This window comes from Trachemys scripta, chromosome 2 (genome assembly GCF_013100865.1).
Source record: "Trachemys scripta elegans isolate TJP31775 chromosome 2, CAS_Tse_1.0, whole genome shotgun sequence".
In the NCBI taxonomy this organism is placed as follows: Eukaryota; Metazoa; Chordata; order Testudines; family Emydidae; genus Trachemys; species Trachemys scripta.
Window position 1 is genome coordinate 86,006,437 of NC_048299.1, and position 26,941 is coordinate 86,033,377.

The 26,941-nt window shown below is 40.9% G+C and overlaps 1 protein-coding gene across 2 annotated transcripts in view; it reads left to right on the forward strand.

Moving 5' to 3' along the window:
- The window catches only part of BMPER (BMP binding endothelial regulator), a 221,987-nt gene that overhangs the window by 14,712 nt on the left and 180,334 nt on the right, over positions 1–26,941 (forward strand). The window contains exons 3-4 of one of the 2 annotated variants that reach the window (XM_034761175.1): positions 13,551–13,650; positions 25,845–25,927. In XM_034761175.1, coding sequence (XP_034617066.1) covers positions 13,551–13,650; positions 25,845–25,927 — 183 coding nt within the window. The remainder of the gene's footprint in view (positions 1–13,550; positions 13,651–25,844; positions 25,928–26,941) is intronic. The other variant, XM_034761176.1, reaches the window with a different exon arrangement.

Sequence of the window (26,941 nt, forward strand, 5' to 3'; positions counted from 1 at the left end):
TATTTTTAAGCATACAATACCATGAGAACACTGTCATTAGTGATGTATTGGGGTAATATATCATCAGAACATCTTTTCTTTAGAGGATACAGGCAGTAAAAGACCAGGCAGATCAGCAGGGGATCATCTTTTTTTCTTTCTTTTTCTTTAATCTAACTCTGTTTTTGGGTTGTACAGAAGTGAATTTCTTCATGGGATATGACTTGTTGCAAAATAAGCTAGGAGGCCCAGTGGGCTTTGTAAACCCTTTTAAAACTGCATGGCTTCAGGGGTTTCTTTGTTCAGAGTTTTTCATACAAGCTTTGGCCTTTAAGAAAGCCCCAGAAGGCCACTACCTGAATCTCCAGTGTAAAAGCTTAGCTAAGCAGACATCAGATACAAAAAGCAATAAAGGTTGCTCTCAGACACAATGGTGGGTATGTCCTTGTTCAGACAATATATTTATACATTTATTTCATTAAAATAACTGAGTTAATGCAAGAGTTTTAAATAAATGTTCAATAAAGTCACATTACAGCACTAAAAGAGAAATTAAGGACTATCCACTTTGTGTACATAGATCAAACAGAAACACAGTGTATGGCTTCATCAGAAAATGAAAATCTTGAACTTGAGGACAGGTGTGTTTCTGGGGGTTTTCTGTATTTTCATGGTGGTGTGCTTCACTTTACTGCAATAAAGCCAACCCTGGGAAATAAACAGAACACAGGCAATGGGGCTAAGATGGGAAGAAATAGAAGTGGAAGGGTTGCTCTGCTGACAGGTCGGAGTTGACGGAAGGTTCAGAGATTGAACAGAACTTCAAACTTTGGCTTGGTCAACATTAGAAAACTTGCACCAGTATAACTACATTGGTTTAAAACCAATCTTATTAAACCAATGCAAATCCCTAACATAGAAACACTTCAAACAGTTTAACCCTTGCTTAAATCAGTTTAGTTTAATTTGGTAACTTAACTATGCAAACTTCAAAGGTTATTCTAAGCAAAGGTTAAATTCGCTTAAGTTTATCTACATTAGGGGTTTGCATCAGTTTAGCTAGATCAGCATAGTTGTACAGGATGCGCAAGAGACACACAGCTATAACTGGGGAAAATACAATATGTTTTCTTATTCATAGACGTAAATTCAAACTGACACATGTCCTATTTGACCAAGGTTCTACTTGTCTTACTGACTACTGAATCTTATGCAAATTAACATAGACAAAGAGCTATTTAGTATTTACGATTACTCCTTTAAAAATGCTAGCACTTTTATATAGCTCTTTCCAGCAGTAGATCTCAAAGTGCTTAACAAAGGAGGTCAGATGTAGACTTTAAAAGAAATATAAAACATATTCATATTTAATTTAAAAAAATACCTTAATGGAAGATTGTAGCTAAGATTTTTAAATGCACACAAATCAGGAAATTCAAAGGTTTGGTTCCCAAAGAATCATAACATCACCCCCCAACTTTTACCTGCCTTCCAGTTTATATATAATATTTTGTGTTACTGTATAGGCTTCTAAGTTTGTACTGAAACCTGAGGTTCATGTCCCTATTGACAGAGAGTTTCATATTATATTCCAGGCCTGCACTACTCGTAAAGCAGCGAGGGCCATATTACTCCAAAGAAAACAGCTGAGGGCCGAACCCCCCTGATCGCTGCCAACCCCCCACCCCAGCACCACCCAGCCCCCCGAAACACAACCCCCCACACCGAAACAGCAGTATTGAACCTCAGTAATTTGTTATAGTGGGCCCCTAAGGTAGTATAATTAAGGTAAAAGAAAAATGTCTTTTTGCTAGAAGTAGAATAAGATCTTCCCCCCACTTTGTAATCAATTGCTCTGTTGAATGAATGAGCTGTGAATGAGGAAGACGTGGAAGACAAGCACCTCCAGACAGCTGCAACCCTTGGAGAGGGCAGGGTCGGCTCTAGGATTTTTGCCGCCCCAAGTAAAAAAAAATGTTGGCCGCCCCCCCCTTTTTTTTGTGCCCCCCTGCCCCCCCGGCCCCGCCCCCCCCCCACCCTACCCCTTCCGAACCCCTTCCCCAAATCCCCAGCCCCGCTTCCTCCCCCGGTATACGGAGGTGAGCTAGGGTGGGGGAGCGCAGGAAGTAACGGGGTGTAGAGGAACCACTCCTCACTCCAGCTCACCTCCGCCGCCTCCCGCGAGTGCCCCGCCGCTCGACTTCTCCTCCCTCCCAGCCTTGCTGCGCGAAACAGCTGTTTCGCACACGGAAAGCCTGGGAGGGAGGGGGGAGAAGCGAAGCGGCGGCGACGCGCTCAGGGGAGCAGGCGGAGGTAAGTGGCAGGGCACTTTTTCCCCATGCCCCGGAGTCGGCGCCTATGATGGCCGGTGCCAGAATGCCACCCCTAGAAACGTGCCGCCCGAAGCACCTGCTTGCTGGTGCCTGGATCCGGCCCTGGGAGAGGGGATGGGAGCCAGACCAGATCAGTAGAACAGGTCAGCCACCGATTCGCCGCTCGCCTCCTCAGCCCCTGCCACTGCCTGCTTGCTCGCCTCCTCAGCTCCCCTCCCTCCCCCGCCGCTTGCCTATTCCCCCCCCCCCCCCGGGTCGCATGTTGTGCAGGCCTGTTATATTCTGTTGAATGGTGAGAAGCTTTGCCTTTGACTTCACAGGGACAAAGATTTGACCCTAGAAAAATGTTTTAGTGGATAGGGCCCTGACCTAGGAGACTTAGGTTCTATTCCTGGCTCTGCCATTGATGTACTATGGGCAAATTACTTCACCTCTATGTGCATTGGTTTTCTGTCTATCTTGTCTATGGTAATTATAACTCACCAGGATAGAAGCCATCTCCTAATGTGTTTGTACACTATCTAGCATAATAAGCCTGTGATCTCACTCATGCCTCTAGATGCTACAGTAACACAAATAAATGATCATATTAAATGAAGCTCTTCCTACTCATGGTGCTGCAATAGCAGGCCACTGGGCTGTCTTCAGGGAAGATCAGGCTTGCAACTGACTACAGAGATCAATTTTCCCAAGCTGGTGAGCATCAGGTACATTGCAGAAATGATATGTTTGGTCTAAACGGGGTTGTGGTGGGGAGTACACATCTGCAGTGAAATTTGGGGTTCTTCTTTCAGCAAGCAAGAGCTTTGTTTTTAATTGTGCTTCCTGGGGGAGAACTGAAATTCTGAAGGGAGCAGTTGATACTGGCAGAGCTCCACTGCGGAGAGATCTGTAGCACTATCCCTGCTCAATGTCAACAGTGGCCTGCTGCTTTGGGCATTTGGGACATAGGAGCCTAAGAGATTATGAAAATGTGGAAACAAGCAAGAAACTACTGTGTGCTGTATTTGAAAAAAAAAGTGGTTTTGTGTTCACATGAGGGGGAAAAAATTATTATTTTTTTTTTTTTTGCAAGCACTGAGTTGACATATTTGATTCATGATGAAATATCATTTATATCAGTATAACACAACTTTATGCTGGAAACCTGGTAACATTTTTGCCATGAGCAAGCTCCCAATCTACAACATTGAAGAATATGCTTAGTTTTACCCATGTGTGTATTAAAGTTAATGGAACTAGTCGCATGCATGAAGGTAAGCACATGCCTCAATGTTTGCAGGTTATAGATTTAAATTTGTAAATCAAGACAACATTATTGCAGAAAATTGTGTTTCACAGAGAAATATTTTTTCCATTTTGCACCAAAACAGTTTTTTAGTATACTTTTTTTTTTTGGTTTTAATATCTTTTACCTGCAAAAGTTTTCCTTTGTTTAATTGAATCTAGATACAAATTTGAGGGGAAACAATGAAAATGAGAATTTTTTCTTAACCATTTGTCAGTGGTGAGACATTTTCTCACACCCCACTGCTTTGTGAGTGCTTTTTCCTCCCTCTTCTCACTCAGAGCCTAATTTTTCAATTCTTACTCCTGCAGAGAAGTACTTATTGAAGAGAGTAATCCCACTGAACTCAAGAGGGAGTATTTGATTATGTAAGCAATACTCGTGAGAGAAGGTTGTAGAACTTGAATCTGAATCATAAGCTAAGCAATTGTGCCAAATGATCAAGGGTGGGATTTTCAAAAGGACCTGACTTCGGAGCAGATGTCCCATTGATTTTTCTATGAGAAGTGTGCTCCTAAGGCTGTGTCTATACTAGGGAACTTACAGCAATGCAGCTGTATGCCAATGGGAGAGAGCTCTCCTGTCAACATAATTTAATCCACTCCCAATGAGTGGCTGTGGCTACATCGGTGGGAGAAGCTCTCCTGCCAACATAGTGCTGTGCACACTCGCGCTTATGCCGGTGGAATTTATGTCGCTCGGGGGGTGGATAATCCACCCCCCCTGAGTGACATAAATTCCACCAGCATAAATGGTAGTGTAGACATAGCCTTCATGGGTGCTTTTGAAAATTTCACCCCAAATTCTTGAAGGATGATTTTTATCCTTGTTTGAAGGCTTTCAGCATGACTTACCTTATTGTTTCAGAGAACAAATGCACACACTTAGGCTCCTATTCTGCAAAAATTTAAGCATGTCCTTAATTTTATGTTGTGCGGGTAATCCCACTGAAATCCAGGCATGAAGTTAAGACCGGACTATCTGAAGAGTACAATAGTGTGATCACCATAACATAAATAGTGGTTGGAAGTAACTGCAGGATTGGGCCTTAATGTCAGCTCATATTTCTATCCCATGGTATCAACCTTCTCTGTCAGTCTTCCTTGTTTAGCCTTTCTGCACAGATTTTTTTTGTTTGTTTGTTTAAATGTAAGTTTAGGTAATATTTTTTTCTGTTTAACAAAGACGCACAGAATACATATTTAAAATCTACATGATTGTACCCCTGTAGTGGCCAGTAAAACAATGGACTCAGAACATAGTCAACTGGATCACTCTGCTGCATGCCCCCAAGAAACAAGGGCTCCTAATCTTTTTCTCTTCCAAGCCAAACGCAGGCTACAGAAAGTAGTCCTCCTAGTGGTTGTTCTGTGAAACAACAGAGACCCAATAGGGAATCCAGTAGGAATTTGGCTGCTGCTGCTTCAAGCTGTGGTTTGGCACAAAGTCCTGTGCACGGTCTCTGCCAAACATTCAGTTGTTTTTTACTCTTTCTTTTCATGTTGACATTTTATTTTACTGTACCATGTGAGCTTATGACTGTTATTCTTGATATACTTTGTCATTAGAATTGGGTACTATGCACAGAGTTCTTTGATGGAAGGTAAAAATATGAGCTATAAGTTGCAAATGAACAAATTATGATGAGAGGAAGCTCCAGAAAAGGCAACATGAAGTTCTAGCACTAAAATAGCCTCTGGCTAACTTATCTTTTATGTAAATGAATTTTCATCTCCTTTGCACTTACTTTGAAGAAGAGAATTTCAGTGGCAAGGTTTGGGAGAGGTGAAAAAAACATGGGTTCCAAACAAAATATTCTAAACTTCTCTTGAACATGTTAGAAATATAATTCTCCAGGTGCTGGACTCAATTAATACAGGAAAGAAGATTCAGTCAGACTCTGCAGCCCTTCCCAAAGTCCTTTATTCCATGTGAGTCTGAGATTCCGAGCATGAACCCTACATGTCTTTGCTGAGTAGTCACAAGGGAGTTACATCAGATGTGGCAGTATTGTTATGAATCAGCTTGACCCCTTTTAAAAATTACTTTTTCCCCAACACTAATAAAACAAACCTAGCTGCAGTCTAGTTATGGTCTCTTCCTTTCTCTCTGAGTGTATATGAACATTAAATAAAAAAAAAAATCCCAGATGTGAATCCATAAACCATCTGTTTAAAATAACTATTGTGTAGGACTATAATTACAAGTTATTTATTATGAATCTTGGGATCCTATTATGGATTTTGACTGACTCCCAGGTTTCTGATTTAGCAAATGGTTTATGTATATATGAGCCACGTTTCTCATCTGCACTTTTCAGTGCCCAAGTGCATGTCCTTTTAATGAAACAAACAAACAAAAAAACACTCGTATAAAAGCTGGCTTCTGCATGTTGCAGTCTGAGAGGTTTTCTCTTGAGAACAGCAGTATCAAAGTATCTGAGAGCTTTCAACAGCTTCGGAAACAATGTTGACAACACAGATGCTGATTTGGTAATATAGCTCTCCTTCATGCTGCTAGTTAACAATTCCTTAAATGTATGGCTTGGACAAGTAATGAAATGTTATGATTACTAGAGGGCGGAACTTATTTGGAAGGAAAGGGCTTGCTGTTAAAATCCATTTGGCTCAATTGCTGGCTCACCCTGCTGCACCCTTGCAAAACTAATGGGGAGGAGAAAGAGAAATTTAAATAAGCAGACTGGTGGTACATGTTACAAGCAATGTTTTGGAAGGCTGGGTGAAACCCCTCACCCCCTCAAGAATTCCTCCTTGTTTGGTAATGTTTTATCTTCTTACTCTTGCACACCATGGGCCTAGGAGATCTGCATTGTATAACACCAGACTACAATAGACTAAACAATGATTTACCAGCCCTGCTTTATCTTCTGTCTTGTATGACTGATATGCATAGTGTTAACCCTTTCCTCCACATCAAGTCCTCCTGGTCTTGAGTTTTGCTAAAATGTGCTCTTATATAAAAGACTAAGCACTGTAACAGTATATTCAGCAATAGTTTGGGCTAAAATCAGTCCTGAAAGAAACAAGTGCAATTCCCTATCCAACCTTAGGGAAGTCGCTTAATCTGTCCGTGCCTCAATTTTTTTCCATCATTAAAATGAATATAATAAATAATCCTTCCCTTTTTCCCCCCTTTGTCAGTCTTGACTATTTAGATTGTATGCTCTGTTTTATCTCTTAGTGTGTGTTTGTACACACAGTATGGCTCGGATCTTTTTTTGAAGCGTCTTAAGTCTACCTACTAGCTACTGTAATACAAATACTAAGAATAATAATATCACAGCTGAATTTGACATAAGATGTTTGTCCTTTAGAATTTTGATATCAGTGGTGCTTTCCCCCTTTCTGTGTGCATGGAGAGATCTGACACACAGGGAGGCTTTCAATAATATATGTTATAGTATTACTTGTACTTTGAAATTCAGAAATTTTATTCTGTAAAATTCCATGTTGGGACTATCTTTTTCTTCTCAATTATTTCCCAAATTTGCTAATATGCCTTTTCTAACTCTCAGATCTAAGAAGTCATCTTGGAATGTGAAAATCATGATAGGTTCTAATCTACCTCTTCCATCATCATGATCAGTGATGAAGATTCTACAATCATGATGTAGTTGAAAATGTTGTTGATGATGCATGAAGCAGAGTAGGATGCAACTTGTCCTGCCATTGTTTTATTAGTTCTATGGTGCCAATGATAATAAAAACTTGTCTTTGGCAGTGAAGTAAGCAGATTTAAATCAGATATATGGGGCCAAATATGAAATCTTTAATCAGGACTCAATTGTACCCCCTTTAAATGCAAGCAGAAGGTTCATTTTACACCCATCTTCAATCCTTGGCATGGAATGGCTGGGCAGCCACCTCCTGAGGAAGGTCAGGATGTATGTGAGAGGAGACGGAATTAGTGTGCTCAGGGGAGGAGTGGGTGGGCAGGATGTAGAGTTATGGTAGAGGGGATGCAGCAATCCCCTGGCAATCAGGGAACAAAGGTCATCCAAATTGGGGTGTAATCCTTTTTGGTCACCCTCCCTGTCATCTGCAATAGTGATTCCTCCTTTAAATTGGAGTCCCATGGGTAGTTGCCAGCTGTTGATGCTTTGGTAGCATGGCTCCAATGGAGCTATATTGCCACAGAGCAGAGAAGGCCCATGGATACACAGGGTCTGCCTAGATCGCCCTTTCCTCCTGCAGATACCTTGAGATTCATGAAGTCTATAAATCAGCTTATATGATCTGTATTGTATTTTGGCAAGTCCTCTCTTACCACCGTTGCCCCCATGAAACAATTAAGCAGGAAATTTTCTAGGGGTATAGTGTAGAGATTTTCTTCCCTTCAACTCCTCCAGTGGATTTTTTTTTTCCCACAGGAGGGGGTGATGAAGCCCTCAGTTTTTACTCAGCCTTTTCTGAGGCAAACTTTCATTAAACTAAATGAGGATTTGCATGAATCGTTTTGAATATGGATCTCAGGATTTGGTCCACAGGTAGCAGATACTGTGGGTTTGATTCTGTTCCCACTTACACTGATTTCAGCCTGGATCAAATCCGTTTAAGGCAAGAGTGTTACATTGGTGTAAGTAAAAGCAGAATTTGGCATACTGCATTGAATAAGAAGTTGTAGAGCCAATTTCACTAATGTGCTCTGATTGCTTTGTGCCAATCCAGCATTGCAAAACTGCCATAAACTCAGTTTAACTGGCCGATTAAATCCAGGTTTATGGTTGCTTTGCAACACTGGAGAGGTGCAAAACTGGAGTAGTGTGTCAGTGAATCTGTCACACTAGTTACAATCTGTTACAATAGTCATGTTTCTGACTACAACTGCACATTCGTTAACAACTTTAGGGCCTGAGTCTTATTTACACTGATTTCACATTGATTTCAATAGTTATTCCTGGTTTATGCTGGTGTAAGAATCAAGCCCTTTCTACTCTTCACCAGATTAGGCAGTGACTGTGAGAAGAATAAAGTTGTGATTTTAAGTCCAAGAGGCTTGTAATAAAAGCTTTACATTTTCCTTCACAAACACCTTGAGCAAGGCCACAGGAAGCAAACAGAGGCAAAGGGGTGATGTGCAGAGCCTCTTGTGCTTCAATTTTCTGAATGACATTTTTCTACCTCTTTGATTTTTTTTCAGTCTCTAATTAAGCCATAAAATCCATTGAGACACACACTAGCATCTGGTAAATGGCTACCTGTGTCATTTAATGAACTGGACTAGTAATTATAGGTGGAGTTCACTTCAGAGGGCTAAATTTAAGACAGGAATTTCAAGTAGCAAAATTTTACTTTAATTCCCCCCCTCCCCACCCTTGTTCAGTGCTAGGGTTGTTCAGTGTGGTTGACAATCATAGGGGAAAATCAAAGATTGAGGAGCTACTATTAACCAGACAATGGATAACCCCCTTCGTTTTCAGTTTAAACCAATTTTTACTGAAAAATTCCTGGGTTTTACAAAAAGTGTTCAATTTTTTTCCTGATTTATCACCCTACTTTTGTATCATTCAAATATGTAAAAATAACTTGTTTTATTAGGAAAATACAATACATTGCATGAGATACATGTATTACCTGTGTGTGTGTGTGTGTGTATATGCAAAGCTGCCTGTTGAAATAAGACTATGTATTTGTCTAGGAGATGCACACAATAAACGAACAGAGGCATGCACGCAAGCTCTGAAGTGCGTGCACATCTGAATGTACTGATGAATCTCACACCCACCACGTACACATTTCAAGCTGTTAGCAGATAACAGTTTAAAGATTTGACAATCTAAAGTGGGAAGAAAATGAAAATCTGTATCAGAATACATTTCAGAACACAAGGAAGTATTCATCCTTTTCTCCTGTTTTAGTTTTTTTAAAACTTTTGAAGTTGAGTCTATGCGCTGCAAATGGTATGGCCTAATTAAAAATGTAAATATTTATAGGCTAATAGTTCTAAGTCTACAATAGGAAACTTTATTCAAATGAAAAGTTTTATTTGGGGATTAGATACATTGTTTTCTTAAACTCTGGGTGGCATTGAGTTTTGAGTTCTGTTTTACTTCTGCAGCAAATGACATTGATGAACAGAATTCAAAGCATTAATCCACTGAATATTTTTCCTGCCTGTCTTTCCGTCCACCAAAATAAACCCCGATATTTATCCAGAAAAATTATTAATAGTTTTTGACACTGATTGTCACCTGTTTTTGTTGTTGTGGCAATAAACACTGATAAATTCCTGAGAAAAATTGAACAAAATAAAAACTGAAAACGAAGGGCCCTCGCAATGCTATACATTCCTGTGTTAATTCTTCTTAGTATATTCAGTGGTATACTTCACCTTGGTCACTGGCTTTTCTTTATAGGATGGTGGCAGTATAATATGCAATTATTTTACCCTCTTGGGTAGTCTGATGATTTCTGAACAGTTTGAGGACACGGCATAAATTATAACAACCTCTTACTAAGAAAAGCATTCTTGGCAATATCCCAGCCTATCAACATTGGCACATGGCAAGAGGGTTGTGTGTTTTTCTTTTGGGTGCAGAGCTCTCCACCAGTATCTGTGCTTTTGTCACTTTAAAATACACTGCACATTTTAGTGATTCTATGGGACTGTGTCTTGAGAACCTCAGGGAATTGCAGAGAGTGCAGATTGTGGCTACCCACTTAAGTGGGATTTCCCACATGGAGTACATCAAATATGTGATCTGTGGTGGTTACCCAATTGTTATCTAGGTGAAGGTTAAGCTGTAAAGCCCTATGTAGTTTTGATCCTGGACAGTTTAGGAACTGCCTGTATCTCTCATGATCCCAAGACAGATGGGATAAACTGAGGCTCAAGCAAACAGCTCCCTGATTTAAATGAGTTTGGGGCTGGTGGCAGGTTGTTAAAGGAAGTTCTGCACTAGCTTGGCCCCTTGGTAGGGTGACCAGATGTCCCGATGTTATAGAGCCAGTCCTGATATTTGGGGCTTTTTCTTATATAGGTGCCAATTACCCCCCACTCCCTGTCCCGATTTTTCACACTTACTATCTGGTCACCCTACCCCTTGGTATGATAGATCCCAGATCTGATGGCCTTCAGGTCATGTTGCAAAGCTTATTTGTTTTCCTAGGATTTTCCTGAGGGGACTGAGAGTTGAGAAGGATTTAAAAATAGATAGTTTGGGGGTAGGGGTAGGAAGGGAGAACCTTTAACTGCTTTTGTGCCAGCTCATATTCGAACAACAAAAAAGAGAGAATAATTTATTATATATTTCTAAAGGATTGTTGTTCTCAATTATTTGATCATGCACTGAGAGATGATACATTAGAACATTTTGGGCCAGTGGTTACTCCATTGAAGTCACTGTAACCATATCAATTTATATCAGCTGAGTATTTGGCTGTGTATGTATACTTACGTGTGTATGCTATGCGGTGTATAAATTCATGTGTGTACTGTAAATCAAATGCAAAAATAACCCTTGGAGTGGTTGTCCTCTGCCTTGCACTTTGTGTAGTAATTTACACCAGTGCAGTGTAGGTGAAAGGCAGTGGAGAATCAGAACTCCTATGTTTACCCAATGTAGAAACTGACACATTTAAACACAAAAATGTTAGGGAATGTTAGGGTTACCATACGTCCGGATTTTCCCGGACATGTCCGGCTTTTGGGGGCTCAAATCCCCGTCCGGGGGGAAATCCCCAAAAGCCGGGCATGTCCGGGAAAATCGGGAGGGAGGGAGGGCTCGGCCGGGGCCTCTTTGGCTGGGGTCGGTGGTGCGGGGCCGGGCCGGGGTCGCGGGGCCGGGGGCATGGTGCCGGGCCGGGAGCCGGGCCGGGTGGGGAGCCGGGGCTGGAAACGCCGGGGGGGCCAGCCTGGGCCGCGCCTCCTCCCTCCACACTCCCCCTTACCTGCTTCAGGCTTCCCACGAATCAAATGTTCGCGGGAAGCAGGGGAGGGGGCGGAGACTTTGGGGAGGGGGCGGAGTTGGGGCGGGGTGTGTGGGCGGGGCCCCATGGAGTGTCCTCCATTTGGAGGCACAAAATATGGTAACCCTAGGGAATGTAAAAGTTATACTTGCAAAATAATTTTATGGGCCCAATACTGGTATTGAGTTGCTCCTGAGAGGAACCAAACCCCCTCAATTCTCATTGAATCCAAGGAGTTTTAGTTTACTCAGCACAGTGCAATACTAGGCCCTAACTGAAGAAAATGTTTACTGAATACAAATTATTCATTACATCATCTTTTAGTCTTTATTTGCAAATTATGTATTAAGTGATTGGATCTTAGACTCTCCTGTGTATGACAACTAGTTAAACACTGATTAACCCTTTAGCACTGGACAAATGAATCACCAACAAATGGATTTCCCAATTAAGCAGCATTAATGATCATTTAATCTCATGAGGCATGAAATCTGTTCCCTGGGAGATGTTCAAACAAAGCAGCAATCCCAAATAAATGTAGCTGTATTAAGACTCTGATTTAGCAGAGCACCTAAGCATGTGCTTAATTCCATACCTATTTAGCAAATAATTGAGTATGTGCTTAATTTTAAGCATGTGCTTAAATCCCACAGACTGCAATGGGACATAAGCATATATTTAAAGTTAAGCATGTGCTTAACTTTATCAGGCCTTACGTGCATTGTTATGTGTGTACAAGGCTTAAATTCTCCCTCAGTGTTTCCCAGAGTCCTGGGGCTCAGGGCTTTAGCCTGTGGGAGGCACCGGTGCTCCCATGGGTTTGAAAATATTTACCGGAGCTTTGCTCTGGATGGCTCCGGCTGAATTTAAGTTCTCTCTCTCTCTCTCTGTGTGTGTGTGTGTGTGTGTGTGTGTGTGTGTGTGTGTGTGTGTGTATATATATATATATAATATATACACACACACACACACAGTAGAACCTCAAAGATATGAACTGACTGGTCAACGACGCACCTCATTTGAAACCAGAAGTACGCCATCAGGCAGCAGCAGAGACCCCCCCCAAAAAAGGTGTGGGGGGGGGCAAATGCAGTATAGTACTGTATTAAATGTAAACTACTAAAAAATAGAGAGAGTTTTAAAAACAAAGATTTGACAAGGTAAGGAAACTGTTTCTGTACTTGTTTAAATTAAGATGGCTAAAAGCCGCATTTTTCTTCTGCATAGTAAAGTTTCAAAGTCAATTATTAAGTCAATGTTCAGTTGTAAATGTTTGAAAGAACAACCATAATGTTTTGTTCAGAGTTACGAACAAGCTCCATTACTGAGATGTTCATAACTCTGAGATTTTACTGTATTTAAAACTGCTGTCATTTTAGAAATAGCAAATGAAAATGCTTGAAACACTTTTGTTAATATGGCCCTATTATCAGAGAGTTGTCGCTGTGCTGTGAACTTTTCATAAATATCTCCTCACTTGGCATTTATATATTTTTTTATTTTATACTGAATCCATTCAAAACCAACTTAGTTATTATTTGGCTTGGAACTTTAGACGGTTGCACTTTAATTCATGTACTATTTGGGACTGTTGGACAGTTGTGCGCAAATATTTTTGTTCACACAAGGAAGTCTTGGACCAGGTACTCCAATAGTTTGAAATATAGTTTACAAAAATATTATCATTTCTACAGTTTACCAAAAAGTAATATTAGAATGGGAAAAGGAATCACACATTTCCTTTGGCATTACTTTATCTAGGTTAGATCTCCTTTTAATGTTGTGCTTTCCGCCCTCCCACCCTGGTCTTCTCTTCTCAGTATGTACCATAAGGAAAAAATACTGTCTGTTTCTATGAGGGGATTTCTGATTATTTTGAATCACAAAGGTCTCTTGTCAAGCAGGGAGTGACTTACTAAACCCATATTTCACTTTCAGAGTGTCATGAAATGGAGAATAAATGTTTGATTTTTGCTTTCAACAACTTTTGCCTTTTTTTTTTTTTTTTGTGTGTGTGCCTAGAATAAGGAAGTGACATGCAAACGAGAGAAGTGTCCGGTGCTTTCCAAGGAGTGTTCTCTGGTCATTAAGCAGAGAGGAGCCTGCTGTGAGCAATGCAAAGGTGCAGTTTCCTTCATATATTCTCTTTTTTAAAAATAGTTTCTCAGTTCTTGAATTTGTTTTGCCAGATGCAGAGTGAAGTCTAAAGCTTTCCATCTCTGGCTACTGGTGGCCCCAAAAATGGCAGTAATTTTAAGAAATCCCCAAGCTATGGGGAGATGCATATTTATAATATGAACATGTAAATTAGTTAGTTTCCAAGATCTCATAATACCTTAAAACACATTTTTGTTTCTATTTCATTAGTAGTGCTTTATTATTATGAAGAAATTATAATAATATTCCCAGAGGAAGGATGCCAACGTGAGGCTAAGCACTAAATGGAAACAAAATCTTAATAGCATTAGTGAAACAGACTTCAAACATTTGGAAGGACTGCTAAGTTTCCCTCAGAAGATGAAGAGTCCTTGCTGCTGCTACCCTATTACATATTCATTACTTTTCTATTCTGTCTTCCAAATAATTCCCTATTTGATATGAAGGAATTCACCCTTCCCTTTCCAAAACTTGTTTTCTGCATGTTTTCATTGTTTGTTGTCATGATCAACCAATAAAGATCAACCCAACCATCATTCCCACCACATCCATAAGAGATTGCTGTGGTCAAAAGTGAAGTGATAGCTGGTTTGAACATTCAAGCAAACCTCTTTCTTCCCCGTATTAGAAATTTCACATTTCACACCTTCGGGCTCATAGGTTTCTGGCCGGCTGGTATTCTTTGCTGTCTCCTCCAAGTGAATAAATATGCAGATACTTACTCCATATCCTTCCAGAAGCTCTCTTACATCTCCTCTTTTTCAGTGAAGAAAAAGAGAAGTGCAGTTCAGAAAATAACATGGCAGCTGCTGCTATTTCTGCATATCTGTTTAAAACAAACATCCCCCTTACCAACACAGTGTATTGTAGTTACTGAATTCTATTAATATACATGATAGCAATGAGCCATAAATCTTGTAAAAAGTTTAGACTTTAGTAAAAACTACTTGCATCTGGGGATAATTTAAACTAAAATTTCCTAAAAAGGGAACTAGGCAACAATGCAAACAACACATGCTTAGTTCTCAGCTAGCATTTTTCATCTTCAAAGTGCTTTAGAAATTGAATGAGCTAATTGTTAAATTCCCACTTCTTTTTTTGGGGTGTGTGTGGGGTGTCCTTTACTATATAATACATGAACTGTGGTAATAAAGAAATATGTTCTTTACATAATTACCATACTTATACAAGTGATACATTTTGTAATTAAAATCAGTAGAAAGTGTCTTTTTTTTTTTTATAGTGACACAGTGAGGTAATATGCCATAAAACATTGTAAAACTGTTGAGAGACTGCTCAATAGTACTCAGTTAATGAAGTAAAGAATTTCAGATTCAGCCAGCTTTTACTTTCTCTCTCTCTCTCTCTCTTTTTTTTTTTTTTTTTTTTAATTCCCTAGTGGTGGTAGGGGTGACTTTGGGAGGGAAGTAGGATAGAATAAATTGCTGGGGAATTCTGAATCCAAAACCTAATGCAAACATTCTACCACCCTGCCGGAAAAAATATAATGGCAGGAAAACAGACTACTCTATAATTCAGGCAGAAGAGACATGATTGATATGTATTTTTCCTGGATGGTTAAAGACATTTGATGGCTGATCTATTTATGCTTTGCCTCTGTAGTCCTGCTTTAGATTTCTGAACGTGCCTGGCAAACCCAAATTCATAGATTTGTCTAAAACTCTGACACTTTTTTTTTTTTTTTTAAGCCAAGGAAAGGGAGAGGCCCACCTTAAAATGACATTGAAATTAAACTGTTTCCTGAAAATGTATGAATTTATAGTTACAAGTTTCATTGACACAAACTATATATTATATTTTGCTTTAGCTTTACAGCATAAAAGTTCCTAAACTATGTTTTGAACTGATTGGAAATCAAATCCCCATGTTCATACCAGATGCATAGATGGTCGCTTTCTTGCATATGAAATTGCATACAAAAAATCCAAGTTAAAATACATTAAGGTTACAAATTCAAGGACTCAAAAGTTTGGAAATGCAAAAATTTAAGGTTGCCCCTGGAACCTTGATTTTTCCCTCCTTGTGGGTCTTTCCCGTGTAATGAATGAGGCAGAGGTTCGGTGAAAAAAGTAGTATGTAATTTAAAACTTGATCAGAACACATATGCACAAGGGGCAGAATTATGTTTGCGGGGGAACCTTAAATTCTGGAATTTTCTATCTCTTGAGAGCTTGGTTTTGCCACTTAAATAACATAATTTTATATTGTAATTTCTTAGTGTATTTAAAGTTTTTTAAAAAAAGGTAACCACTATTGGGTAAAATTGGAGGGCCCCCACACAGCATACATCATCAGCAAGGTTTGAAACCTGAACCTTCAAAACTGCTTGAGCTACCGAACTAACTGGATTAGCAGGTAGCAAATAAAGGCTCTTCTGCCTGTTGCGGGGTAGGGGAGGAAATAAGCCTCTGGGATATGTCTTTGTGGGGAGCCTGGTTTCTTGCTTTGTCTCTCTTGCCCTCCACCCAGCAGGCTGGGGAGAGCTCCTGTCCCATGTGGTGGCCCCCAAAGGGGGGTGTGATCTGCTGGGGCCATGTAGTGTGTCTGGGTGGAAATTGGGGATCCCACTTCCCTCCCTCTTCCTCTACAGCTCCCAGGATGTACCCCTGCTTTGGTGGTAGCATGGGATATGGCCTCAGAATATTTGTATTCAGATATTGTTTTGGTAAGCTGTTTACCTCCCCCTCCCCCCCCCCAAAAAAAGGGTCCTGAGCAACTCAAGCAAGAGAAATAAACTTTAAAAATAATCATTTCACATCTCAGTTAAACCTGAACAACATTTCCTGGGCCAAAGAAAAGGCACTTCTTGAGCCCAATGGATTTCTTCATGCCTAATTTCAAAGGTCTATTGCAAACAATAGCGGTGTAAGAGTTTCTCAGCAAGTCACCAGAATCTTTTATAATGGAAAGTGTTGGGCAACCAAAACATAGGGGTTGTTACTAATTTCCCTTGTAATATTCTTTGTTAATGCCAGGTTTCCCAACCTTATGCAGAAATGGATGGTTGGCTATTGTCATTTAAAATATAAAGGTGTCTATAATATCATGAACAAAAGGTGGGGAGTATAATTTCAAAATTGGCTTTGTGTATGAAAGAAGAAGCCAGTTTCAAACAGTTTGTGATGACCATAAAAACAGGCAGGAAATCTGGTTGTTTTGTTTTATTATGTGGGAGGCCTCCTAATGATTTGATTTTGGGGCTGTAATACTTCCAGTTATGTAGTCCATGTCACCACAGCAGTTGAAAATGGGATTTTATGCATTCGATTGTGCATCCAGCTGAGCACTCTGCTGAATACCTATGCATACCTATCTATGCACACAAAAATAATCAGAATTCAAAACATTGTGGGAGAATTTTTCCTTCTAGCTGCATACTGAACAGTGATCCCTTGCTACTAATTGCACACTTGTGTGTGATATTTAAATGTCTTCTAGCAGTTCTTCTCTGCTTTCACTGAAACAACAAAAACCTTACCTGCCTATGCAATGAGAAAGCTGCTGAGATAAAAACAATATATTCTCCTTAAACTAGTGGACTCTGGGAGGGGGCGTGTCTGCAGATTATGTGTAAGGGGTAAAGATTCTTGTTACCATAGAACAGTGCTTTTCAGCCTGAATCCCAGTCCAGTATGTCCTGTCACTGTAGCATGGGGGCGAAAGTGCCTTTTCTCTTCTCTCATTTTATTCAATACATTTAATGAAAACATATGAGGTCATTGAGGATTATAGAAACGGATTTGGCAGCTTTTTTGTATTTAGCTGGACAGATGTCATTTTAATTTGGGGCTCTCTCCATCTCTAAAAATTATTTGCACTCTGAATAAGTGTTTGTTATTAGTGGATCAGAGATGGATAAGATGTGTGTACTATAACTGTGAGCCATACTCCACTCTTTGTTCCTGCTAATGTGCATCTCTGCTGGATGGCTATGAGAGTGCTGTGCAAAGATGTAGTAGGTGGGACGCTAAAGGTGTTTTTTACTCTAAGGGCTTGTCTACACAACCTGTTTGATCGGCGGGCAGAGATCAACCCAGCGGGGGTCGATTTTATTGCGTCTATAGTGACTGCTGAGCGCTCTCCCGTCGACTCCAGTACTCCACCAGAACGAGAAGCGCAATCGAAGTTGACGGGAGAGCATCAGCTGTCAACTTACCGCAGTGAAGACACGGCAGTAAGTAGATCTAAGTACGTCGACTTCAGCTACGCTATTCACGTAGCTGAAGTTGCGTATCTTAGATTGACCCCCACACAGTAGTGTTGACAAGCCCTAAGTATGTTTTATGATGTTCTAGGCTGAGTCTGGTGCTATCTTTTACTTTTCTTTATATGCAATTTATTCTGTTCTGTACTTGTTCACTGTTAATGGTTCATTTTAAAAATATTTGGTAATGATTTAAGTGTTTGTGACATATATGCTCCATTGATAATCCTTAAAAATAATCCTATTTTGTAACGGAAGTGGATTATAGCACAGGCAATGACATTGCAAGCCTTCTTGAATATCAAGATATCTAGACTTATAATTCACAAAACCAAAATTTTTGGAAGGGATATTAAATTTCACGATTCAGGAGGAGGAGCAATGAGGGATTTATGCAGATGTGAATCGCTACCTGCATCGCACCCAGGTGCTGTTATGCTACGCTGTTGGCCCCGTATGAGGCTCCTGCACATCCACATCCTGTGTGCAATGGAACTGCAGTGGTTCAGCTGCAAAAAGGGACTCTGTGGCTATGCAGGAGGGAGCTGGATTTGTCGCTTTAATGTTGGGTGTAAGTGGTGTGGAGGACATTGCACAGGCTCTCTGCTCTGCATGTATATCACACCAAGTGAAGTATAAGCAGCAGAAACAAATGAGCCTCTAAGAAACACGGTTTTTTGCACACAAATAAAAAACAGAAGAGGAATACTAGCTACATTACTCTTATGCAGAATTGTCTCCACGTAGAATTTCAGCATTTGCCAGGAGGTGTCAGTGATTCTTTAACATTATGAAATATGTGAAAATAGATTTAATAATATCCACATATGGGATTTGCAGTTCTCTTAACTTGGCCAACAGGTTTAATGTCAGTGACATACAGCTGAATTTGCAAGGGGGTTTTGGCTTCATCTGATATTTCTGTGCTAGTTTGTCTGGGCTTTTCCCTGAGGAATAATTTATCAAAAAATAAATAAAACCTGTCTTGTGACTGTTTTCTTTATCCTGATGTTTATTTTTCATGCCAATAGAGAGATTACTTTTTAAATAGAAGGGGAGGGGAGAAGAAAGATGCTTTAGAAACGGGGGACATGGAGCCAACCTACAGTATGTTAATCTGATATTTTCTCCTGGGACAATGGGAAATTACTTATCTATAGAATTCCCATTAGCATAAAATAAGCACAAATTCCTGCTGGAATCTTGTTGGGCATTGTCAAATTGAGTAATAAAGTCCTATTTTTATTGAACTCCAGAGGACACTGTCTAAGCCTTAGTATGCTAGTCCATCTTTTCCAGCCCATTTTTTCTCTTTGGAGTCCTACTGTCATATGCTGCTGGGGAGCAGGAGGAAAAAAAAGTTTCATTAAAATTCTTATTGGGGGGTGGGATCATGAGTGGCTTACTGACTGTCCAGTTTGTCTACATGGTAAATGGAACAAAAATAACTCAATTTATTGTAATTCACATCTTTAGTTATATCTGTTCAAATCTGTGTGAGAACATGATTCTTTTGGAATAAAAGAGCCCTATTCTTTTCTTTTCTTTTTTTAATGGAAAACTGTAAAAAATTGATCTAAGTTATTTCAAAATAGGGTACTCTCATTCCAAAATAAGTGTGCCATCACACACAGGGTATGTCTGTACCTGGGACTCGCGCTAGTAGAGCTCAAGCTACCAGGCTAAAAATAGCTGTGTAGAAATTGTGACTCGGATTGGAGCTCAGGCTTTCAAGCCTGGGGGGCTGGGGTGTGTTGGCTTGACAGTTCATGCTCCAGCATGAGTGACAATGTCTACACCGGTGTTTTTAGCCTGCTAGCACTGCCGATACAAGTCTGTGGACCTAGGCTGGGAGGCTCATTCCCAGATGCAGAGTTGGCAGGGCCTGGACCAGCTAGGACCAGATACTGGCCTGCTCCCTGATTAACTTTGCTGCTAGGCAACCAGTGAGCCCAGCTGCACTGCCTTGGAACTGACAGAGTGGCCACAGCCCTGGCTGGCTGCTAGTTTAGCTACCCTGCTTATATAAGCCTGGCCCCCCACCGCAGACCAGTGGCTGCTTAACCTCTACCATGCCTGCAGCTGTGCTTGCCCTTGTTGCAGCCCCATCTCCCCTCTGGCTTATGACTCTGGTTGACCTTATGGTTCTAACATTCGGCTGCTGTCTCTCAGGTACTGATCCCTGGCTCGGCTTCTGGCTTATGACTCTGGTTTACACTTCTGGCTCTGACCAGGAAATAACTAAAGCTGTAATTTACAGCTCATTTAGTTATATTGCCTCCATTTATTATGTAGATAGTCTAGATTTAGGTCCTTATCAGTTTGCCTTTATCAGGTTACTTTAGCAGCTATTGAGTAGTTTTCACTTAATAGACCACAATGGACCAACTTCAAAAGATTCAGTGGTTTGGTTTGGTTCAGATAAGCAACTCAAAGCTTGTATGCTTATCCAATACTTATCTGAACAATTTGGACCTAGGTAGCTTATAGGAACAAAACCACAGATAACGGAAAGTTAATATTTTACATTAATAATAAACTAGCATTTCTAAGAGAAGAAGTAGGAGGGACTGTAAATTAAGGTCAGAATCTTAACTAGGTAAATCAGCATAGTTCCATTGAAATTAGTCTAGTCTGGTCTTTTATGCTGTCCTTTCAGTATGTATTAATCTGAGATAACTAAGTATTTAAATACTTAAGCTGAGTATTTAACTTGAGCTCTGGTGTTCCTAGATTTTTATACTTGGTTCCCCCCGCCCCCCTTCAGATAATAAATGGCTAGCAAAAGTTGACTTAATCCTGGTGAGAATTAGGCTTATAGGATCTTGAAGAGGGATTCCATCATGGTCTGTGACTGTGCAGAAGAGAAAGCAATACCTTCACTGATAACATTGCACATATTGCTACTTTCTGAGCTAAATATGGTGTGTGTTCAATCATGTAGTAGGCAGAATTCTACCTGGATGAATAAGCTTATTGAAGCAGAAAGGGTTTTACTCAGCTGATTTCAGGAGAGTCTCAAACTTCCGTAGTATGATTAAGTGGATTCGGAAGGCCCTGCTTTGTGTTTGCAGTGTCAGCTGAAAGATGTGTGTATTGAAAGTAAGAGTCTGGAACACTAGCTGGTATGTAGTCTGTTTTCTTTTAATTTTGAAGAATGTGTTATGGGTGCAGTTTTGGGAAGTACAAAGGACACAACTATGGGCAAAGGGTCATGCCTCTGGTCAAAAGAATGTGAACATTTCACCTGGGCTATTGTAACTACTTTCTCTCCAGCCTCAATGATTTTATCCCGTCTTCAATCTTCCCAACATTCAGCAGTTAAAACAATCCTACCTTCTCAAGGCTCTGACCACGTCAACCCCACTTCGTTGGCTCCTGGTCTTTTTCACTTACAAGATTCTGGTCAACTAAAACCTCTGTCTGCATCTCACCTCTCATCACTTTGACACCTGCACTCTGCCCCCTGTTCTGCAATGTGGAGTAGTCAAATCAAAACAAACTAGGATTAAATCCAAATAAAATTCTTTACAGGTTTGTTTGCTGATATGTACTGAAATAGGAGTAGTATTTGCCACTTGGCTTCCTAAGTAAGAAAGAGACTGAGAATGAAATCCTAGCCCAACTGAAATCAAAGGGCATCTTTATTTAAAATTGCTAAAATTTTACCCTTGTTACCTTTATTAGTTTCCTAATTTGATTTCAGATTTTGCACAGAAATATTTTTCTACTAAGAAGTTATATGTTTAAAATGCTCATCCATAAAGAAAAAGATCTGTCCAGAGTCTCATTAACTGTACATACAACACACACAAAACTGATAAGCAAATAGCTGGCGTTATGTTGCAGCCAGTCCCACACTCGGATATAGAGCTCCATTGTGCAAGGCACTGAGCACTCGGTTTTTGGTCCTTAACTTGCAGGATGTGAATGGTTCCACTGCAGTGCTTGAAATCAAGCACATGCTTAAGCGTTTTCCTGAATGGGGACCAGAGTGTTCAGCAATTTGTAGAACTGGGCCCATATTGAACTTCCAGAAGTCAAGAAGGCTGAAATGGTAAATCACTTAAGTACTTTTGAAAATCCCACATTTAGGTGGCAAAATATGGATTTTGAAAATGTTGGCCTCTGTGTACAAAACAGTTCCGAATAACAATGTGAATGTGTTGTCTCAATTTCTATTGTTAACACTGAAGCAATTTATTTTGAAATGACAAAGGTTTTATGCCATTAAGACATTTTTAATAAAAAATACAATTTTAGTCCCAGAGGCTGCAAACGCTTATGCACATGTTAACTTTAAAACAATGGAACTATTCATTTGAGTCCCTTTCACATAAGCAGAGTTTCTTATCTGCTTAAGTGATTGAAGCATCAGGGCCTTCAGTTGCAATATTGTGTTTTTTTGCTTATCACTGTTTTATAGAAGACAAATAAGAAACTGTACCAATATTGACATTTTAAAGAGGAGTATTTATAACCTAATTCATTATAAATGTTAATCTAAAAATGCCATATCTTAAACTTTCAAATTAGCTTTACAAAACTCCAAACCTGATTTAAATCAGTGACTTAAACAATAAATAAATAAAAATCAAATTTGAAATTATAGTTAAATCAGTTATTCAAATTGCTCTACCTTGCCTGGTATTTCTGAGAATGGGTGATCTTTTTCATGTGGGCATTTCATGAGGAGATTTATCAGAAAACAGAACAGCTCCCACCCATAGTACTGACAATCTTGCCCACTGATACTGAATTGAGTGTATTCCCTAAAAGAATCCCAGATTTTACTGCTGAAAGTTTTTGAAAAGAACAAAAAATTTCCCAAATTTATAAATAACCATTTTAGTGGGATTTGAGGAGGAAGGGCACAGATAATCTATGCCTGTTATATAACATAGTAATTTCTTTCATTTTATTGTCTCTGTATATTCCTCTTTTGCTGTCCCGCTAAGGCTGTTCCACAGCTCTTTGGGAGTCTTTCCATTGACTTCAGTAGCTTTGGATCAGGCCTTATCCATTCAGATATGCTTTAAAAAAGTGTGTGTTTGAAGAGACCTTCCCCAGCAATCGTGTACATTTCATATAAAAGTCCCCGTCTCAGGCAACTGAGCAGTGAGAATCAATATTGTGATGGGCCCTATTTTAATAAAAAGACCTGTAATTACTGTATTGCTATAGCTTCCAGCTTGTTCTATGCTAGCACTACTGCATGGAAGCAGCAGAAGACTGGATGGATAAGTGCTTTAAGGGATTCTCCTAAAAAAGCATATGATCTTTAACAAACAGGAAAAGGCTGTTTGAACCTACAAGCCTGTTCCATTTTTGAGTGACACTGAACACCTCCCACCCCCTGCTATTTTGCTATATCCTAACATCCTTTGCTCCTCCAGAAAGACTTCTCAGTTGTCTCTTAAATCCATTTTATGCCATTTACTCCAGCGGCGGATTCTAGAAACTAATTCCATATGCTCATCACTTTTTGAGGGAAAACGTGCTGTTTGGATTCCCTGTCTATGCTTAGCTTTCTATCTTTAATTTTTTAAAAAGATTATGCCTCTGAGTTGTGTGTGGTGTGGTGGGTTGTGTTTTTTTTTTTTTTTTTTTTTTAATTTAATTTTCATCTGAGTAAAATAATTGCCTGGATTAAAATTATGAAGGGGACTGATTAGTTAAAGACTTTTCTTCATTTGACTTTAAGCCTCCACATTTACAAGAAAAACAAGTCCATCTTCTCGGCATTCTTCGTTGCTTAGATTCTTGAGACCAAGCTTTGAGCTTCATTGCCCTGGAGCCACACCTCTTCCATGGTTGGCCTGTGTTAGTGATTTTATAGACTAGATCCTCAGCTAGTTTGAACTGCCATAGCTTCATTGATGTTAATGGAGCTATGCTGATTTACACCAACTGAGAATATGGCCCTTTAACTGTTACAGCAGTCCACATTACCCACGTTTGTGATGCCATGCACAAGGGTATTATCTTTATATAGTTCTGTCATTTAAAGGTGATGCTAATGTTTTAACCTGGTCCTCTTTGCATCTCCTTGGGAACATTGCTAAACTCCTGCCCATCATATTGCTACCATCTCTACACTGGCCAATCTGTGCATTGTTACTTGTTGATTTATGAACTAGAAGATAGAACTATCTATAGGCTTTAACTCTGGTAAAATATTGCTTCCAAGATCCTTACATAGACTTTTTTTTTAAAAGAGATATCTTCAATTACTTCAGCCAATTCTTAAAACTGGCATGTTTTTAAGAGCACTAGTTTATCTATTTCCCGACACCAGCTACTCCCAATCACCCTTCCCTGTCCCTTTTCATGAGGTCCTCTTATAACAAAAGGTCCTTGCTACTTTCTTTCAGGGCTATTGAGAAGGTTCACCATCAATATCAGGGGGAAGGCTTCTATAGCAGATGCCTTCTCATCCTTAAGGAAAAGGGAGGGTGGCAACAAATCCTGGTTCTAAGGGCAGGTCTACTCTTAAAACTCTGCATTGGCACAGCTGCACCACTTAAGTGAAGACATTCCTACACTGAAGGGAGAGAGCTCTCCCATTGGCATAGTTAATTCACCTCCCTGAGATGCGATAGCTATGTTGATGGGAGAAGCTGTCTCGTCAACATAGTGCTGCCTACTCAAAGGGGGCAGTTAAGGTTGGTATAATTATGTCACTCAGGGGTATGGATTTTTCACACCCTTGAGTGAGGTAGTTATACTGACATAGGCCTGCAGCGTAGACCTGGCCTAAAACATCTCAATGCATTCATAAAGAAATTGAAATTCTGGAAGGCTACTCTGGCATCAGTAGTCCCCACTCTGGAATCAAGGAACTGGTTCCCATCTTTCAGTCTTCAAGATGCATTCTTCAGCATAGCTATAATCCAATCACATAGGATGTACCTAAGATTCATGGTGGGCCAAGAACATTATCAAAATAGAGTGCTTCCCTTTTGTCTCTTCCCCCACCCCAAGGGTGTTTACCAAAGTACTCACAACATAGGTCAGGAAGAGAGGCACCAAAAATGTATCCATATGTGGACGACTGGCTGGACTTGGGGAGATCTTGTCAGTTAGGGTTACCATACGTCCGGATTTTCCCGGACATGTCCGGCTTTTGGGGGCTCAAATCCCCGTCCGGGGGGAAATCCCCAAAAGCCGGGCATGTCCGGGAAAATCGGGAGGGCTCGGTGGTGCTCGGCCGGGGCCGGTGGTGCGGGGCCGGGGCCGGGGGCATGGGGCCGGGCCGGGAACCAGGGGCGCAGTGCCGGGCCAGGGTCACAGTGCCGGGCCGGGCGCGGGGCCAGACGGGGAGCCGGGGGCGCGGTGCCGGGCCGGGGTCCGGGCCAGTCAGCCGGGCCCGCGGGGAGCCGAGCCCGCGGGGAGCCGGTCAGCCGGGGAGCCGAGCCCGCGGGGCGGGGAGCTGGACCGGGAGCCGGGGAGCCGGGCCCGTGGGGCCGGGATCGGGGGGTGCGCCGGGCCGCCGGGGGCCGGCAGTGCTGGGCGGGCCGGAGGTGGTGGGCCGGCCGGCACCCCAGGGCCCGAGCCGACCCAGGCTGGAAACGCCGGGGGGCCAGCCTGGGCCGCGCCTCCTCCCCCCCACACCCTTCTTACCTGCTTCAGGCTTCCCGCGAATCAAATATTCGCGGGAAGCAGGGGAGGGGGCGGAGACTTTGGGGAGGGGCGGGGTTGGGGCGAGGGTGTGGGCGGGGCTGGGGCGGGGCCGGGGGCCGTGGAGTGTCCTCCATTTGGAGGCACAAAATATGGTAACCCTATTGTCAGTAGAATTTGAGCTCTGTCCTCCTTACAGGAACCTTTTCTGCAGCTTGAGCTTGAAAATCTTTTCTACAGAAATCTACCAATTCCCTTCCAGAACATCATGTGATCCTAAAGTAAGAGACTGTCCTGCTTCTCTCTTTCTCTAGGTTGCACTTTTGAAGGAAACCCCTACAACAGCTCTATGAAATGGCAAGTCCCAGCTAATCCATGTATTGCATATCAATGTCAGGTAAGGGCTGGAAGTCGTGAAGTTAACAAATGCAGAATGGTTAGCTTTTTCTTTTGAAAGTCTGAATCTTTTGTATTAAATCCAAACAATACATTTAAAATCTTCAGTTTCTTAAGCCAAGAAAAACAAGAGATCATGTTCAGAGGTAAGGCTGCTGCTTTGTCCTTAACTCATCCAGTTGTGACCAGCTATAGTGCAACATTCAGAACAACAGGCTTATTTATGTTAAATACCGTGATTCTAATCTAAAACATTCCCAGATGAGCTAAGGATGGAGTGCTAGCCTGAACACTGGAATTATTTTGCTTTTGTCAGCAATCATTAGACTTTTAACAAAATATGAGTGTGCACCTGTTTGTGAGACACACCAACCTGGAATACTAATCAAAATAAGCTAACAAACAACCCATTTCTTTCCCCTGAGCTACTGATTTGTAGACATAGTGGTCTGCATTTCTGATAGCCTTCCTGAGTTGCACCCATAAAATCCACAAGAGTATTCATCTGCAGAGGCACACATTGCATTTGTGCACACAAGCCAGGTAACTGACAAATTGACGTTTCTGCAGTCTCTAGGTTTGTCCATACAAATGGATCTGATCACGATCTTCCGGGGGTGAAAATACAAAGTTCTGCTAAAAACCCTTTACCTAGAACTGCATTTTCTTCTGACCCAACACTGATGTCAGTACTACCTTTAGAAATAAGGTAGATGACCAAGTTTGAATACTCTGCACAGAAATTTTGAAGTGGACTGGAAATATTCAAAGGGATCTTTATGGGTACCTTTTGGCACCAGGTAGTCAGATACTTGCTCCTTTTTTGCTAAGACCTGCTTGCTGCATTAATGATTTTCATGGGCATCTAAAACTGGCTGTGTCCACAAAACGTCTTTACAGAGAAAAAGTAAAAGGAAAGCATGCCCAGTTTTTAATGTTATGAAAATGTTATGAGCTGCAATTAAACAAGAGCAACAATAGCCATGCACTTTCTTTATAATAAGATGTTCAAAGC